The sequence below is a fragment of the Oncorhynchus keta genome, chromosome 11, assembly GCF_023373465.1.
Source record: "Oncorhynchus keta strain PuntledgeMale-10-30-2019 chromosome 11, Oket_V2, whole genome shotgun sequence".
Taxonomy (NCBI): domain Eukaryota; kingdom Metazoa; phylum Chordata; class Actinopteri; order Salmoniformes; family Salmonidae; genus Oncorhynchus; species Oncorhynchus keta.
Window position 1 is genome coordinate 22,297,749 of NC_068431.1, and position 20,072 is coordinate 22,317,820.

General features: G+C 42.3%; 1 protein-coding gene across 1 annotated transcript; it reads right to left on the reverse strand.

The window, feature by feature from the left end:
- Positions 1-2,024: 2,024 nt before the first annotated feature.
- LOC118389920 (methylosome subunit pICln-like) lies at positions 2,025-20,061 on the reverse strand. Its single transcript, XM_052529745.1, has 7 exons — positions 19,676-20,061; positions 19,390-19,530; positions 15,887-16,005; positions 15,546-15,650; positions 14,837-15,016; positions 3,309-3,363; positions 2,025-2,379 (listed from the first exon to the last, which is right to left on the reverse strand). Coding segments are annotated over exons 1-7 (765 nt in total). The 5' UTR covers positions 19,840-20,061; the 3' UTR covers positions 2,025-2,378.
- Between the last annotated feature and the right edge of the window lie 11 nt (positions 20,062-20,072).

Consider the following 20,072-nt stretch of genomic DNA (forward strand, 5'->3'; position numbering starts at 1 on the left):
AAGTGAAAAAAATTCACTTGATTCAAAAATGTCTAAAAAAAAAAAAACATAAGTGGTGCATGCATATGTATTCACCCCCTTTGATATGAATCCCCTAAATAATATCTGGTGCAACCAATTACCTTCAGAAGTCACAATTAAATAAAGTCCACCTGTGTGCAATCTAAGTGTCACATTATAACTGCAAAGGTCAGTTTGCTCTTTGGCAGAAAGAGAGAACTCAAAATGTTTAGGCAGACCCGGGCATTACCTTACTGCAGTTACATAACAGTGAGTCTTTGAAATGGCATCCTATTCCCTATATATAGTGCACTACTTTAGACCACAGCCCTATAAGCCCTGGTCAAAAGTAGTGCACCACACACACTAGTGAATAGGGTGCAGTTTAGACAGTCACAGAAAACAAAACAAAAATTCCTCTACTCAATCACTACTCCACTTCTATACATGTTGATTGTAGAATGAATTCTACAATGCTGTTTGGCCAGCAGTACCTCAGTAGCTTCTCAGGCCAAAGAAGAGTATTCCATTTGTTAAATGATGCATGGAGATTGTTTTGTTCTTTAAGAGAGCTGTCTTGCTCTCAGTGGTGATTGTGCTACATAATTTAAAAATAAACATTTTTTTTTTTAAAGGACATGAGGATTAGGGCGGCATTTAAATTTGTCTTTGTATTTCTCGGTATGTCTAGATTTTTATCCTAGTATTCGGTCTACGAGCTGCCTCTATTTTCAGTGTTCTGCTACAACTCAGATGGGCAAATGGTACATCAAATCTTACATAAAATACATTTCAGCTTGTAGGTAGTTATGAGACAAAGACACTTTTTGCTTTAGCTGAACAGCAGCTTATTTAGTTAAAGAATTGCTAAAGGGGGGGGGGGTTATTCAAAATAAAACGTTAAGATTTAAACAAATCTGATATGGGGATTCTCTCAGAATACACCATCACAATATTACCACATATCCCAAAGTCCCAACAGCCATAAGGAGTAATGCTAAAGGATATTGCTTAAAATTATATTGGGCATTTTCACCACTAGAACTGTTTGTATAACCATGTTATCGTATAAATTAGTATTTTAATCTCTGGGGAAGGCGGTAAACTGGGTGGAGTGTCCATCCAGTACAGTTTGCTTTCGAGATTCAATCTCCATAATTGATCATTACAAACTAAATAAACAGGCAACACCGCACAACTTCCTTTACTGTAGAACTTGTTAGCTCAGAATCTGATCCTGAAGATGACAAAAGTATTTTAAGTGAACTCAATTTTGAAGTATGAATTTAAAACAGTTTAAATTGTTAGCTGGTTGTTCAGCAGCCTCCACATTATCCTGCATTTTTTAGAACTAGTGGAAACAGATATCAGTTAGCAGTACATTCCAAAGCAGGATCAAAAAAACACATTGGGATCCAGTAGCCTAATGCAATTTTTCATTAAGTAATTCTACATTTTTTAATTCAACAATGCCTTCCCTCTGATTAAAATGCACACTGTGCAGAAAGTCTAGAGAAGTCTATTTCTCTTCTGATGGAGAAGGAACCAATCAAAAGAGCAAAGAGGGCTGGGATGGTGTTTGGGTGCAGAGTAGCCACTGTATTTTAGCATAAACCCTCTCCCTCCGAATCCATTCTCTCTGTGTCAGTAGTCAGTCCCCCCCACACAAAGCTGCCTCTTTCTTTCAACAACTGTGGGGGGGGTGTAGAGTGGCTGGGCAGTGTGGGCACCAACCCATCCGGAAGAGAAGCAGTCCTACAGAAATCCACACCATGCCACTGAACCAGGGTGCCAGTTGGCAAACAAAGTACTTTCAGCAAACAAATGTTGTTAAGGCTCTAGAGCTGGTCTGTGGCAGCCAACTGAACATCCCACCAACATTACATCTCAAATCCTTATCCTGCAATTGATCACTTGTTACACGCAGGTTGATAAGATTTACAAGTTGCTGTTTGAAAGTCTCTGCTCATTTCGGATGACAGATTATTTTCGACTACCAATGCATCCACTCACACACACACACACAGCTTTATACAAAACCAAGTTTTATTATTTGAACATACAAAAGCTCAAAATAAATCTGCTGGCTGGTCTTTTCTGTCAGTAACAAAAATGAAAACACTTCAAAAAAGTGACAGTTGTTATTTGCTTTAGTCCTTCAGACTTGAGGCCTATCGTGACCTGCCAGTAGAGATTAGCCTTGTGAGACTTAAAATTATTTATCTGTACTCATTCAGAGACCCAGTGCCTTGGCACTGCCTGCATCTGTGTTACGCAATCAGACCTTTAGGCCCCTCCACACTGCGATTCCACCCTAATGCCCCCGTTTTCAAAAAGCTTTCGGTCAGGAGGGTGCAAACAAGGGCCTCTCTGTTCCATCTGCAACACAAGATCACATTTCACATGGCTGATTAGTGGCCAGGAACTGGACCTGACAATGGTGACATCATGGCCATCATGACTCATTATTAGTCCAAACAAAGCTAAAGAAAATGACTGCTTAAAAACATGCTATAGGTGGCCTTTGGGTAAGGGACTGGAGCGTGTGTGTCAATGATTAAATCACACTGTAAAGTCTAGCGGGAACCTGTGCCACGGGTGAATGGAAGGTGGAATTTATCAGTTGCAGGCTAAACTAGGCAGTCTCTGCCAACGAGCATATTAGAACTACCCAGCTTGATTACAGTACAGGGATCGTTAGCACGACGCACGGGAACAGAGCCGTTCATAATCACACTAAATCATTTACAACAGCACGGGAGTATAGAGCCAATTATGAGCCCAAATAATAACCGCTGTTCAAGGACAACCAGTCGTTCCACTTAGTCTATTCCAATACTAGCACACCTGACACAGCTAATAACAGAGCTTTGACTAGTTGAAGCAGGTGTGCTAGGGATGGAAACACTGAATTATATGAGTCAACCAGCTGGAGAAGTCTTCCATGTACAGTACCGGTCAGACACTTACTCATTATACGTGGGAACTCCTTCAAGACTGTTTGAAAATAATTGCAGGTGAAGTTGGTTGAGAGAATGCCAAGAGTGTGCAAAACTGACATCAAGGCAAAGGGTGGCTACTTTGAAGAATCTAAAATATATTTTGATTTCACTTTTCTTTGGTTACTACATTATTCCATGTGTTTTAATAGTTTATGTCTTCACTTATTCTACAATGTAGAAAATAGTAAAAAAATAAAGAAATCCCCTGGAATGAGTAGGTGTCCAAACTTGACTGGTACTGTACTTTTAATTGTCCAATAAAAATCAAATCACTATAACCTATTCCAAGGAGGGTGAACGTCTTACCAATGATCAACGTTGGCGTCTTCAAACTGTCCTGAGACCCCTACTGCACCAGACTCTGGAGGTGGAGAGGAAAGGTAAAAGTCAGAAGTATTTCATGAAACAACTTGCCCTTCTGGACACCTGGGTCATGTTCAGAAGTGCAAACTGTAGCAAAATGTTTTGCAGTGGAAAGGGAAAATGTGTTCATTGGATAAGGCCGTACCTCCCCGTTTCTCTCCATTCAAAAATCTTTCCCTACTGAAAATGACACTTGCACAGAGTATATCTAACATCCTAAAATTGAGTTGCGCAAACCCCCCTTTTGCCCTCAACACGGCCTCAGTTTGTTGGGGCATTTACTTTACAACGTGTCGAAAGTATTCCACATGGATGCTGGCCCATGTTGACTCCAATGCTTCGTACAGTTGTCAAATTGGCTGGATGTCCTTTGCGTTATGGACCATACTTGATACAAAGGAAACTGGAGTGAAAAACCCAGCAGTGTTGCAGTTCTTAACAAACCTGTGCACCTGGCAACTACTACCATACCCCGTTCAAAAGGCACTTAAAATCTTTTGTCTTGCCAATTTACCCTCAACATACACAATCCAGTAACATCAATAAGGGATCATAGCTTTCACCTGGATTCACCTAGTCAGTCTGCCATGTAAAGACAGCGTATGAGGTACTGCAGATATAGAGGGAATAGTGTGGCTCAGTTGGTAGAGCATGGTACTTGCAACGCCAGGGTTGTGGATTCGATTCCCATGGGGGACCAGTACGAACAAATAGTCAAATGTATGCACTCACTACTTTAAGTTGCTCTGGATAAGAGCCCCGGCTAAAATGTAAATGTAATAGGAACAATGAAATATCCCTGGAACAATTTGAAAATATCCCATAGTAATAAATAGGATGTAATTACTGTATTTTTCCCCAGAGGAAACTTCTGTTATACCCTAATTCAGTGTTTAATAAACTTGAGTACCTGTACCCCAAACCAGTTTCACTTTGAAGTTATTCCAGCATGAGAACTGGTCAACAAATGTAGTTGATAACGCAAGTTCCAACAAAAGTAAGGCAGTCTGAATGGCTTCCTTCTTTAATGTCATCAGTAAGCAAATACATTCACATTACTTCCTCTATGGTCATAATGGGAATCAATGCGTGTTTACAAACTATCATACCTACTCCTTTCAATTTGCCAAGTGTGGAATGTCGTACACCTATTTACCTTATAGCCTATGAGCACGGCACAATAATGCACATTCCTCACTCTTGCTGTTTAACCTATGGGCTCAAGCTTGCAATTATCACCTTCCACGCTCTCAACCAAATCGTGGGATACGTTTGTCAACTTACCCTTTGATCTCCTCTCACTTGCTGTTTTTCAGTAACAGTTTTACAACCATCCACCCCCCAAGGATAATTCCTGAGACGAGGCTATGACCAAAACTATTTTAATAAATATTCCTATTTCACTTCGTCACTGTTCATTCAGTTATGCAGTTCATTTGAGGAAAGGCTAATTAATCAAAGGCTTGACGATTAGTTGACCAGTTCATGGTATCAGATCAGCCATGCTCGAACTGGAATAGTTCAAATAAGTGGAATATAATCAAGAGTAGGCTGAGGATACACTAGCTACCCTAAGGTCACAGACCAAAAAGGTTAGTGTCGGGTGTCAATTGCACTCCGACTCAGAAAAGACAGGCAGCAGCGTAGCAAAGCTAAGCTTTGTGGAACCAGCAGCATTGACCTATAGAATTGATGGAATCCATGCAACACAAGTGCGCTCCGCCATCATGTTTCAAACGCCTCAGTCACAACTCATAAACCTATATAGGACATTCGCTGTAGCATAACCATGACACTACACCCCGCCCGAAACGGAATGGACTATGCTGGCATGTAATGTAAGATGGCGCCGGCAGCTCTGCTCCGAAGCAACTTTGCATTATTTAGTTTGGGTTATTTCTTACATTATTAGCCCAGAATTGTGTTATTACATACAGCAATAAATGACTTGGATATCAGAGTGGATCATTTGTTCGTACCCCCCCAAGGCAATTTAACTTATTCCACAGGCTGCTCCAAAACACCGCCGGCGGAGAAGAAGTATTCGGAGTGGACTTCTGGGCTGACTCACGAGGCATGCACACCATCCACTGCTTCCGAGTATATTACTCACTAATGTTCAACCTCTGGATAATAAAGTAGACGAGCACCTCCTTCCAGAGACACATCAGGGATTGTAACACTCAGTTTCACTGAAACATGGCTCCATCGGGATATACCGTCCATACAGCCAGCTGTGTTCAGTACATCGCAAAGACAGGAATAAATCTCTCTCTGGGAAGAAGGCAGGGGTGTATGTTTCATCATTAACTACTCGTGGTGCGATTGTGATAACATACAGGAACTCAGGTCCTTTTGTTCCCCCGACCTAGAATACCTCAAAATATATAATATAATAATAATAAATGCCATTTAGCAGACGCTTTTATCCAAAGCGACTTACAGTCATGTGTGCATACATTCTACGTATGGGTGGTCCCGGGGATCGAACCCACTACCCTGGCGTTACAAGCGCCATGCTCTACCAACTGAGCTACAGAAGGACCTCAAATGCTGACCGTATTACCCCAAAGAGAATTCTTTGGTTATAGGTCACAGCCGTGTATATTCCCCCTCAAGCAGATACCACGACGGCCCTCAAGGACCTTCACTGGACTTTATGCAAACTGGAAACCACATTTCAAAGCAAATTTGAGGAAAACGGTACAAAAGTTCTACCAACAAATTGACTGTAGTACTCACTCCGGAAAAACACTGCTACTCAACTTTTCAAAATGCCTACAAGGCCTTCCTGCACCCTCCCTTCTGCAAATCTGATCTACTCCATTTTGCCCTTCCCTTCCTATAGGCAGAATCTCAAACAGAAAATACCCATGCTAAGGTCTATTCAACACTGGTCTGACCAAATGGAATTCACGCTTCAAGATTGTTTTGATCACGCAGACTAGGATATGTTCTGGGTAGCCTCTGAGAATAACGTAGATGAATACGGTTGAGCTCAACAGGAAGTTTATAGGAGATGTTGTACCCACTGACTTAGAACCTACCCAACTCAGAGACCGTGGATAGATGGCAGCAGTTGCGCAAAACTGAAAGCGCGAACCACCGTATTTAACTATGGCAAGGTAACTGGGAATATGGCCGAATACAAAGTGTAGTTTTTCCCTCCATAAGGCAATCAAACAGGCAAAAGGTTAGTACAGAGACAAAGTGGAGTCACAATTCAATGGCTCAGACAAGATGTGAGAGGGTCTACAGACAATCACGGACTAAAGGGAAAACATTCCGGACAAGCTAAACACCATCGCCCGCTTTTGAGGATAACACAGCGCCACTGACGCAGGACTGTGGGCTCTCCTTCTCTGGAGCCATTGAGTAAGACAATTATGTGCGTTAACTCTCGCAAGGCTGCCAGCCCAGACGGCATCCCTAGCCGCGTCCTCAGAGCATGCGCAGACCAGCTGGCTTGAGTGTTTACGGACAACACAGGGGACCCACAAGGGTACGTGCTAAGCCCCCCTCCTGTACTCCCTGTTCACCTTTTGACTGCGTGGCCACGCACGCCTCCAACTCCGATGACAACAGATTTTGCGGATCTTTGCCGATGACAACAGTAGTAGGCCTGATTACAAACAATGAGACAGGCTACAGGGAGGAGGCGAGGGCCCTGCGAGAGTGGTGTCAGGAAAACAAACTCAACGTGTGTGCATTGTTAGAGCTAGGAAAAAGCATTTCGCTACACCCACAATAACATCTGCTAAATATGTGTACGTGACCAATAAAGTTTGACTTAGGTGTCAACATGTCTAATGTGGTGAAGGGGAGTAGGGTGACGTAGTATCGTCACCACAAAAGGTGGTCACTGTCGGAAGACTGCTTGATTGCTTCACTTGGGCCATCTGCTGGAGGTGTGCCACTCAATCTGAGCTTTATCTCCTAAAGCAGACCCGTGGGTAGTATTCACCAAACAGAAAACTGACAAACAGGGAGAGACTACTTGGACTTAAACACTCATTTCCATTTTCCGTTGCAAAACATTTTAAAGAGCTTCTGCTGCGTGCCCTAATAAATAAGACCCTCAAAAAAAAAAGAAAACACTTTATATGTCCTGACGTTAGCCTGTGGGTAAGGTTTATGACCCCCCCATAAATACCTTTCTCCCTTCCCTCTCGACTCTACTGAAGGACTCTTGAATAGCCTTTGTGAAACAGAGAGCATGAGGAACATCAAACAAGTGGGGGGAAAGGAACCATATTTCAGTAATCCAACCAGTTGAAAAACAGATATATTCATTCGGTTGTCATCTGAGACATGATGAAAAAATATCTGGGAAGGTCTACAAATTGTAGTTATCAGATTCACATGGAAGTGTTGTGCAATTTAAATGTTTAAATATGAAACTATTTGTGAAAAGAAATGCAATTTTAGCTTCCAAATGAGAGAATTGGGTTTTCATAAGCTTAGAGCTCTGCTCAATCAGTGGCCTACCCCTGTGAATAGACATTGGTTATAAACTATGAAACGCTCCTCTCCCTCCACTATATAAGCCCTTGATGAAAATGTAACCTCCTGTTCCAAGTACGCGAGGCCTGCAGCCTCTGCGTTAAAAGGGCGAATAACTTTGTTCCAAGGACGATAGGATGATGGTCCATACATTAAAAAGGACTAACATGTCAACTACAGAACTAAGCCAACCTCAGCGTGAGCTTTGGTTGTGAAGGGTATGAACTTTGAACTCTTATTCACTAAAGTGAGACATCCTGGCCGTTACAGCAGCTGTAAACGTGGGCTAGTAAAGGACGGACGATGTATCTAGTCTAACACAACGACGATACTTCAACATAGCCAATTTACCACCAGAGACATTCTTCCGAGGACAGGAAGATCTGTTAGCCAACACCGCCAGCATCTACGACCAACCTACCGAAGCGCAGCTCAGAGTAAATATTTATTGCATTTTCATTTTCCAAATGCGTGGTAATTTAGAATGTATAAGATACTGTATTTAAGGTAGCATGGCTTCTCCCTTTGTTCCTCAGTCTTCCTGCTCTTTCACTCAAACCCAAGCCCCTTCCCTTTGTGTAACCAGATATTGTCGGCTTCGTCCACCAGGGACGTTTTCCGTATGACATCATTTGCATTCTGTGTATATGTAATTCTGTGTGATTAGTTAGGTATTTAGTAAATACTTATTAAACCCAATTTTATATTGCTGATTCAACTTGTTAGCCAGGGTTCGTGAAGATAACCAAGAATTTACAACTTTCAGATGAGACTGAAATAAGGTGACGATTAATATTGACTGCTATTGATGTAAAATATTACTAGGTCTTTAAGAGTTTACCCGGAACATAACAGCTCTATAAAACTCTTTCGTGGTGCCCCAACTTTCTAGTTAATTACTTTACATGATTAGCTAAATCAGGTAATATTATTTACAGAGAAAGGATTTTATAGAATAGCTTGTCATATCACTTAATCCGGCATAGCCAAAGACACGACAGTCCCTTGACCTAAAAGGATTTGGGGCGGTAATAATCCAGTGAGTGTTCAAATGAAAACAAGACTATGAATTTCCTTCTAACATCATACAGTCAGACAGTTTCAGACCCCTTGACTTTTTCCACGTTTTGTTACGTTACAGCCTTAATCTAAAATAGATTTTTTAAATCTTCATTCTACAGTTGAAGTCAGAAGTTCAAACTAGTTGACTTCAACCTAAGTGTTTCAACCACTCCACAAATGTATTGTTAACAAACCGTCGGTTAGGACATGTACTTTGAAATAATCTCTAAACAACTGTTGGAAAAATGACTTGTCATGTACACTGTACCACAATTCAAGCGGGTCAGATGTTTACAAACACGAAGTAGACTGTCCCTTTAAACAGCTTGGAATATCCCAGAAAATTATGTCATGGCATTAGAAGATTCCGATAGGCTAATTGACATTGTTTGAGTCAATTGGAGGTGTACCTGTGGATGTATTTCAATGCCTACCTTCAAACTCAGTGCTTCTTTGCTTGACGTCATAGGAAAATCCAAAGAAAATGAGCCAAGACCTCAGAAAATAAATTAGACCACCAATCTGGTTCATCCTTGGGAGCGATTTCCAAATGCCTGAAGGTATCATGTTCATCTGTGCAAACAATAGTACGCAAGTATAAACACCATGGGACCACGCAGCCATCATACCGCTCAGGAAGGATACGCGTTCTGTCTCCTAGAGATGAACGTACTTTGGTGCGAAAAGTGCATATCAATCCCACAACAACAGCAAAGGACCTTGTGAAGATGCTGGAGGAAACAGGTACAAACGTATCTATATCCACAGTAAAACGAGTCCTATAATCGACATAACCTGAAAGGTCGCTCAGCAAGGAAGAAGCCACTGCTCCAAAACCGCTATTAAAAAAAGCCAGACTACGGTTTGCAACTGCACATTGGGACAATGATCGTACTTTTGAGAAAAGTCCTCTAGTCTGAAGAAACAAATAGAACTGTTTGGCCATAATGACCATCGTTAAAGGGGGAGGCTTTCAAGCCAAAGACACCATCCCAACCGTGAAGCACGGGGGTGGCAGCATCATGTTGTGGGGCTGCTTTGCTGCAGGAGGATGGGAAATTATATGGATATATTGAAGCAACATCAAGTGTTAGGTATACAAGTATTCTGTGTGTGTGTATCCTGTATGTGTGTGTGTGTGTATTTCTTTTCTCTCATTCTCCCCTCACAGGTGGCATTCATCATTCCCCAATCAGTCATCAGTTGCTAATCAGAAGACACCTCCTGTTTCCATTACCCCATCACATTCACTTGGTTTAAAAACCCTGTCTGTTGTTTGACAGAGAGATTGAGCTCTAGAGCAATGTCATCTGTCTGTAGATCTCATTTGGTTTTTGCAACGAAATGTCACTTTGTCCCCACCTGTGATTATTGGTTTTGTTATGGTGTTTGTTTTACGGTGGGAAAAGGGGGTACCAAGACAAGTCGCCCATGGGCATACACTACCCATAGGAATACTTTGAATAAAAACACTAGTTAGAGCTGGGCGGACCACCCACTGTTTTTGGTTAGTTAGCTGTTGGTGAAGTAGGCTAGTCTAGCTTTGGGGTGTTTTTGGATACTTGTTTATTTCCTTGGGTCCAGCTCAGGCCCTTTTCCTGCTCCCCCCATTACCGTGTGTTTTCAAATAAACCATGAGTGTTTGACGGTAATTTAGTTGTCTGTGGTTATTTCGTTCTCACTCTTACTATTATAATTTGCATGAGTCATGTTACGGGTCTCGTTACCATCCCCCCCCCCCCTAGACTGTCGGGCCAAAAGGGATACGTAACATAAGTGGGGGCTCGTCCGGGATATGTCTTTACTGACACCCCTCCCGCTTGTGCAGATTGTGATAGTGGTATAGTTCAGTGTTGAACGTCATAGCTGATGTAGCATTAGTGTTTGCTATTTGTTGGCTCGTGTGTAGTATTTAAAGATGGCTACATTTGATTTGAAATCCTTTTTGGATAACCCTTCGTGGGAGGTTTTTGATAAACGTCGTAGAATTGATTTAATGACCTTGGCTGACCATTATTTGTTATCGATTCCGCAGAGTTTAGTTAAAGCGGAGGTTAAACAACTAGTGTTTAATGTTTTGTTGGAAGAGCAGGTGCTTGTCTTACCGCTGCCTGAACCTACTACCCCTGTAGGGGATGTTGCTGCTCCTAAGGCCGGTGGCTGAGAATGAGGGCGAGGCTAAAGCTCCAGCCACAATGCCCCGTTTTGATCCACTCTCCCCACAGTCAACCGGTGATGCCAGGAGGGTCAATGCAGTTCCAACTGGAGAGTCTCCCGCCTAATTTGGGCTCTCTTTCACCTCCAGTTGGAGATGTGTAAAATTGAGGCAGAAAAAGAAAGAGAACAGCGGCAGATGGACTTAAAAATGCGCCACATGGAACTGGAGGCAGAGACAGCAAGGCTAGCCTTCGTTCCTGCTGTGACTGTTAGCGAGTCGTCCTCACCAGCTGGAGCTTCCAACACTTTTGACATTAGTAGGCACATTGAACAAAGGTACCAAAGCAGAGGTTGACTCCTATTTTTGTGTTTTTGAACGTATAGCCGTAGCATTGAAATGGCCTGAAGAGGTATGGTGCCTATTACTTCAGTGTAAATTAACTGGTAAAGCCCAAGAAGTTGTCAACACTACCTCTGGAGGACAGTTAATTATGAAGTGGGCAAAGCTACTGTTCTTCGTGCCTATTAGCTTCAGTTCAGCTTCACATCAGTCAGGAAGTTAAACTTGGTCGCAATTGGGTCTTCCAAATGGACAATAACCCCAATCATACTTCCAAAGTTGTGGCAAAATGTCTTAAGGATAAAAGTCAAGGTATTGGAGCGGCCATTAAAGTCCTGACCTCAATCCTTTTGAACATTTGTGGGCAGAACTGAAAAACCGTGTGCGAGCGAGGATGCCTACAAATCTGACTCCGTTACACCAGCTCTGTCATGAGGAATGGGCCAAAATTCACCCAACTTATTGTGGGAAGCTTGTGGAAGGCTACCTGAAATGTTTGACCCATGTTAAACAATTTAAAGGCAATGCTACCAAATACTAATTGAGTGCATGTAAACTTCTGACCCACTGGGAAAGTGATGAAAGAAATAAAAGCTCAAATAATTCCCTGCTATTATTCTGACATTTCACATTCTTAAAATAAGTGGTATTCCTAACTGACTTAAGACATGGAATTTCTACTAGAATTAAATGTCAGGAATTGTGAACTGAGTTTAAATGCATTTGGCTAAGGTGTATGTAAACTTCCGACTTCAACTGTACGTACAATACCCCATAATGCCAAAGCGAAAACAGGTTTAGAAGTAAAACATTTCCATAAGTATTCAGACCCTTTGCTATAAGACTTCAAATTGAGCTCAGGTGCATCCTGTTTCCATTGATCATTCTTGAGATGTTTCTACAACTTGATTGGAGTCCACCTGTGGTAAATTCAATTGATTGGACATGATTTGAAAAGGCACACCTATCTACATTAGGTCCCACAGTTGACAGTTGTGGAAAATTGCAAAATTATGTTATAGTGCTTGAAAGATTATATAATCTTTGTATTGCATTAGAATGGTTGTTTTAGTCGACAGAATAGAATCTGTCGACGATTGTGTTCAGTGTTCCACTGAGGATGGGCCTCTGAGATAGCACTGACAGAAGATTTACGATGTCTTTTGCCAATGAAGCCTAAAGAGCATTCCAGATAGTGAGGTAATGTTTTGGTACTATGAAGTACCAGGAACGAGATTAGAATCTCGTTTTAGAGACCAAACCTGAATGATAATTTATAGTTAATGCTATCTGGCTATGGGATACTCCTCTCAAGTAAAGGGCCCTTTGAAGTTTGAGATCTGTGGTTCGTCATGTGAGTTGAGGGGTGTATCTTGGCTACAAAAGATACTATAATTATTTTGTAAAGACTCAGAATTAATTGATAGACACCACATTTCTGAGAGTCAAAGGGCTATGGTGAAGCTCATAATTAATGAAGATTAAAATATAACTGACTTGTGTGTGGTTTGTAAACTCTCCTCATTTAGTAATACAGGAAATTACCACAACACAGTCCATGTCAGAGCAAGCCATGAGTTTGAAGGAGTTATCCCTAGAGCTCCGTGACAGGATTGTGTCACCCCACAGATCTGGGGAAGGATACCAAAAAAAGAAATTGCTGCAGAATTGAAGGTCCTCAAGAACACAGTGGCATCCATCATTCTTAAATGGAAGAAGTTTGGAACCACCATGACTCTTCCTAGAGCTGGTCTCCTGGACAAACTGAGCAATCGGGGGAGAAGGCCTGATGGTCACTAACAGAGCTCCAGAGTTACTCTGTGGAGATGGAAGAACAACCATCTCTGCAGCATTCCACTAATCAGGCCTTTATGGTAGTGGCCAGACAGAAGCCACTCTTCAGTTAAAGGCACATGACAGCCCTCTTGGAGTTTGCCAAAAGGCACCTACTAAAGGACTCTCAGACCATGAAACAATGTTCTCTGGTCTGATGAAACAAAGATTGAACTCTTTGGCTTGAATGCCAAGCGCCACATCTGGAGGAAACCTGGCACCATCCCTATGGTGAAGCAAGGTGGTGGCAGCATCATGCAGTGGGGATGTTTTTCAGGGGCAGGGACTGGGAGACTAGTCAGGATCAAGGGAAAGATGAATGGCGCAAAGTACAGAGATCCTTGATGAAAACTTGCTCCAGAGCACTCAGGACATCAGACAGGGGCGAAGGTTCACCTTCAGCAGGACAACAACCCTAAGCACATAGCCAAAACAACGCAGGAGTGGCTTCAGGACAAGTCTCTGAATGTCATTGAGTGGCCCAGCCATAGCCCGGACTTGAACCCAATCTAGCATTTCTGGAGGGAGAGACCTGAAAATAGCTGTGCAGCGACGCTCTCCATCCAACTTCACAGAGCTTGTGTGCCAAGCTTGTAGCGTCATACCCAAGAAGACTCGAGGCTGTAATCTCTGCCAAAGGCGCTTCAACAAAGTACTGAGTAAACGGTCTGAATACTTATGTAAATGTAATGTTTTTTATTAAATGTGCAAAAATGTCAAACTTGTTGCTTTGTCATTATGGGGTAGTGTGTATAGATTGGGGGGGGGGGGACAATTGAATCAGTTTTAAAGTAAGGCTGTAACAAAATGTGAAAGATCAAGGGGTCTGAATACTTTCCCAAATGCACTGTACATTAATAGTTGTACTTGTGTGCTAGTGCTTCAGCTTATATTTTATTTTTACTGGACTGCTGAACAAGCCTTGAAAACAGCTGAATTATGCTGCGTTTCTTAACCCTTAACACTCATGAGAATTGGCCAAAATCATGGACAAATAAAATGTTTCTTACAGTAGAAATATGAAAAGCATATGCATAACCATGGTAGATTATTAGGAAATTAATAAATCAAAAGTTGAGGACAACTGTCCAGCTGACTAGACAATCCAAATATTACTTAATTTTGTGCATTTTCAAATCTGTACTTTCTGCAGGATTTGTTGATAACGAAATTAATACATTCAGTAACATAAGGGCTACTTCAAACAATAGTGAAATGTAGAGTTATTCCTTTTGGAATGCGAGGCTAGCCTACTGATGGGGTGCTTAGTACTGTTTAACTAAAACGCTGACAGGAGGTTCAGGACGGCAAATTGATTCCCTTCAATAATCTAATGCTGATGTGTGTCGCTGATGTTTCATGTATCTTCAGAGCATCTTGCATTGTTCCAGTCCTACCACAATGTCCACCCCCTAGGACCTACTGTTACCCAAATCAAGGGTGTTCATTAGGCACCAAACAGAAAGACTGAAATGTTGGACTCATTTCCTTTTTCCATTGCATACCCTAATGAACACGACCCATGTACGTATACAAAGCAATGCAGACCCCATTCCAATGTATTTCAAGCTCATACCATTGCAGCATCCCGTTGGGGTGTCCTCGGGCCTTACCCCGGCCATGCAGTGGTGTTTCTGGGATGCAGAGTCGGCCAGCATCCCCTCCAGTCTTTCCAGGGTGGCCTGGCCCTCCAGGGTGAGCTGGGACAGACCCTCCTCAAAGTTGTGAAATGTGGGCAGGTCTATCTGACCCTGTTCTGTGGGTGGGGAGACTGAAAGGTTAGTCAAATGCCCACATAGTTGACATTGGGCGCCCCAATTAAAGTATGGTGGGACTGTAAAGTTGTGGTTTTCAAAAATAATTTTTAAATAAAAAATTATTTGGGGGGGTAACAGTTACTTTATGCGTTAAGGCATGGTATCATACAGAAGATATATACTTTGGTGAAAGTTAGCCAACTTTAATGAATCTTTTAGCACTGACAGTCCAACAACCGGAATGAGAAATTAATGTGCATCCTTACACTGATCTCAGAACAGTTGTCAAGGTGTCGAGGAGGTGCACTGAGGACATTTGGGCATGAAATATCAAGTCTAGATGTCAAGAAATAAGTTAATTTGTCGGCAAGAAAGATGGGTTGTGTTCATTAGTCGCCAAAACAGCAAGAAGACTAAAGCAGGGAGGGACTACCTTGACTTGTCCAATGGGAAAGGTTAAATTGTTTCCGGTGCAAAACATTCTGTTGTGTGCCCTAATGAATACTGAACATGGTCAGGCTCACTCACCAGCTTCTTCAACGTCGTACTCATCTCCCTCAAAGTCAGAGTCGGAGTCTTCAGGGTCAGGGTGCAGGGCCTGGCATTCAGAGATGGCTGAGAACATGGGCTCCACTGGAGGGTGGAAAACCAACTCAAAGTATTTTGGAAATTTGTCCAAACCAACCCTTTCCCCAAACCATAGATTTACAGCTGTAAATCTGACCATCAGTTTGGTCCGATCTAAGTAACGTTCATTTTTCAAATTTAGCTCAGGCCTGAAGAATATCTATTACGAGTCCAAATATGTGCTGATATAGCTCACTATACGGTGAAGTATGCATGAATGGTATTCCACAGTACCCACTTACAGGTAGCCTTATCACTGGGCACAAAACGGATCTCTGTAACAGGACTTATGGAATCAGCGTCGCAGTCATCATCAGTACTCTCATTATCCTCTTCCTCCGCACACTTCTCAGTTACCAGTCTACATTTACACAGGGAGCCCAGTTCAGATTTTTATCACTTAATTTGTCTCTTGACCAATCAAAACAGACAGATCTTTTGCTACTAAAAATTGGGCAAAAGATCAGAATTGGGCTGCCAGTATAAACACAGCTATAGAGCCAGAAGTGGAACAGAGCTCAGTTGCAATCTCATGACACTCACATTGTGGCACACCTGCATATACAACTAGGGCTACTTGTGAGCGTATTCTCCCACACACAGAGCAGTGGAAATGTGTTCTCTAGCGTGATGAATTACGCTTTACCATCTGGCAGTCCAACGGACGAATCTGGGGTTTGCGGATTCCAGCAGAACATACAGTGCCAACTAAAGTTTAGTTGAGAGGCTGTTTTTATATGGTTCAGGCTAGGTCCCTTAATTCCATTGAAGGGAAATCTTAACACTACAGCATACAATGACATTCTAGACAATTCTGGGCTTCTTCTTATTATATTATTATTATTCTGACTTTGTGGAAGGCCCTTTCCTGTTTCAGCATGACAATGCCCCTGTGCACAAAGCGATGTCCATACAGAAATGGTTTGTAGAGAACAGTGTGGAAGAACTTGACTTGCACAAATCCCTGACCTCAACCCCATCGAAAACCTTTGGGATGAATTGGAACGCCAACTGTGAGCCAGGCCTAATCGCCCAACACCAGTGCCCGACCTCACAAATGCTTGTGGCTGAATGGAAGCAAGTCCCTGCAGCAATGTTCAAACATCTAGTGGAAAGCCTGCCCAGAAGAGGGGAGGCTGTTATAGCAGCAAGGGGGGACCAATGCCCATGATTTTGAAATGAGATGTTTAAAGAGCAGGTGTCCATATACACTACATGACCAAATGTATGTATATGGGTAAGGTGACTAGACATCAGGATATTTCAAAGAGTAGCAGCAATGTAAATTAAGATTTTATGACAGTGTGTTTGCATAGTCAGTATAAATGTGTGTGCGTGTTGAGTGAGTGTGTAGAGTTCTACAAGTGTGCATAGAGAGTGTAAAAATAAAATACAAGGGTCAACTCAGAGAATGGCTACACGGACTGTTCGCTATTTAGCAGTTTTATGGCTTGGGGATAGAAGCGGTTTGTGTCAGACTTGATGCACCAATACTGCTTGCTGTGCGGAAGCAGAGAAGTCTGGTTTGGGTGGCTGGAGTGTAACATTTTTTTCTGACCTTCCTGTCACACTGCCTGATAGAGGTCCTGGAGGGAGGGGTGGGGTGTGTGGGGGGGGTCATCGCATGCGAGTCCTTAGTGATTTGGACACTGAGGGACTTGAAGCTCTAAACCAACTTCCCCTGCAGCCCTGTCGATGTGGACGTGCTGCCCCCGTTTCCTGTAGTCCACGATCAGCTCCTTGGTCTCACTGATGTTGATCGAGAGCTTGATGTCCTGGCACCATACGGTCAGGTCACTAACCTCCTCCCTGTAGGCGGTCTCATCGCCAGTGATCAGGCCTACCACCATCAGTAAACTTGGTGGTGCTGGAGTCATGCGTAGACCGCACAGTCATGGGTGACTGCTTATAGCTTATTCTTTCAGTAGTAAATTACAGAGGTGGGACCAAGTCATTACATTGTTTTACAAGTCACAAATCCCAAGTCCTAAACTTTGAGTTCGAGTCCTAAACAAGTCATGTGCTCCACAAAGCGCAACTCAAAGAAAATGTCTTTCATTTTGATCTTACACTACCTATACAACCAAGTGTCCAACATGCAAATGGAACAATATTTTACTTACATTTAAAACCATTTTCCCTACCAAACAAGTGTTAAGGTGGCCAAGCAGATTATGAATCTAAGAGCACTACAATCAGAGTTAACTGGCATTAATAAAATGAAGTTTCATTTAAAGTTCCACATTTTATTAGTCTGTACAGGATACACATGGTATACACAGTCCAATAGAATGCAGGTTCCTTCGACAATGCAACATTTGGCACAACAAATTGGCATAAGTGAGCAAATGAAATTAATGACCTTGGCATGACCTGAGACATGAAGCAAAAACACTGCTTATTGTTTAGTCTCAGCAGCAACTCAGATGTAAATAAGCTCTCAAGAGCATCGGATGTCCGAGCAACCGTGACTGGCAGCTCGCCCATCCGCAACATGACAATGAGCCTCTCTAGGGGGTTAAAACGGGCCATTCAGCAGCGGGTGAGTATGTGTGGGATGAATGGTGGCTGTTCCTGACAGGACAACCTGGGCTCAAGAGTATTTTCTATTATTCTTGACGGAAATCCAAGGGATTCCATTTAGTGTGACACATTTCGTATGGTATGTATTAAATGTGTGGTTGTCCATCACCCATTTCATATGATATGTAAAAAATTTGCTAAACGTAAAATATTTTACACATTTTCCTAAATGTTTGATATATTACAAATTCTAGCTAGCTGGCAAATATTAGCTAGGCTTTATTGTTAAGGTTAGGAGTTAGGTTAAAGGGTTAAAATGCTAAAGTTTTCCGTGATAAGATTTGAATTCACAACCTTTGAGTTGCTTGGTGTTTGCATTATACGCCCACCCATCCACCCTAATTTTGTTTCTGTGTAACAGTATAACTTTAGACCGTCCTCTCGCCCATACCCGGGCACGAACCAGGGACCCTCTGCACACAACAACTGACACCCACGAAGCATCGTTACCCATCGCTCCACAAAAGCCTTGCAGAGCAAGGGGAACTACTACTTCAAGGTCTCAGAGCAAGTGACGTCACCGATTGAAACGCTATTTAGCGCGCACCACCGCTAATTAAGCTAGCCGTTTCACATCCGTTACATCTGCATTAAGTAATTAATATGTCTTATGTAACCATACCAAACTAATGTAGGTATCCGGGTTCACGTTTACTATGCTACGTCTAGTCTGAGACCAGGCAGGACAGGAGGCATGCCAGTGTGACTCAGATGTTATTATGGTGAACAATAAATGCTTTTGTATGTCATTTGGGATGTTTTTAGAGTTGCTTTTATGAAAAAGCATTAGTCAAATTAAGTTGCAAACGTTTTGGCTGTTGCAAAATCGTGTGCAATGGAAACTGGTTATGTTAACTTTAGGAACCAAAGAGAAAGAAACTGAGTACCCTTCCTGAATTTGTCTTTACTCCAAAAGTAAAATTTATACACCCTTGTGGGTGTACAAAAAGTAGGCAATACAGTCTGTGTTTGCATGCACCCGACTGAAAAACCGCAACGTTTTCGAGCATAATTGTATACAATAATAAGGTCTATGTACAGGCTCAACTTCTCATAACATGCCGCTCGCTTCAAACTGGCATGGCCTCATTGCACTTCGGAAAGTGAGACTATTCTGAATACACTGGAATTGAGAGAAAGACAAAGTATATTTGGAGAAAACTCACCGTTGAGATTGGTGTTGACCATGACGTACAGGTGCTCTCCTGGGTACGCGGTAAAATCGCGTGAGATTGCATGGAGACTGATTGACGGGTATTTCAAATTAAACCCCATTCCAGACCCATCGAACCATGATACACATCTGGGGAGAGATTAGACAATGTAATTAAAAATACATTTTACGCACTTTAGGTAGCCAATATGAGGAAAGGCCTTTGTCAAACACATACTAGTCGATTTCAATCAAATCGCGCAGTTCATTGATGAATAATCTGAAAACACCTCACGTTTCTGCAATGTACAGAGTTCCTGGTCCAAGCCCTTCGCCATTCCAAACAGCGGTGATTTCACCTTGATTGTACCGTATTCCTTCACTTGGAGGAGATACGTTTTTCAGATTCACCATCGTGGCTTCCCTGTCCTCCCAACCCGCATGGAGTGAATTAAACATGTTGATCGGATAGTTTCCACCTATCTGCAGATTTATAAACAAAGATGTATGATGTCCGGAGAATTTTGAGGTTACCTGGACAATTCGGTTAGGAGAATGACACTGCGCTCCTTTAATTGCCTTGCTGTGTTCTGAAAGTCTTTTCAGACCCCTTTCCGATGGTTGTTTAACTCCAAACGAACTGCTTTCCACACCCGTTTCTGTAGTTGGCGGAGCGTAGTCTAATTAAGATT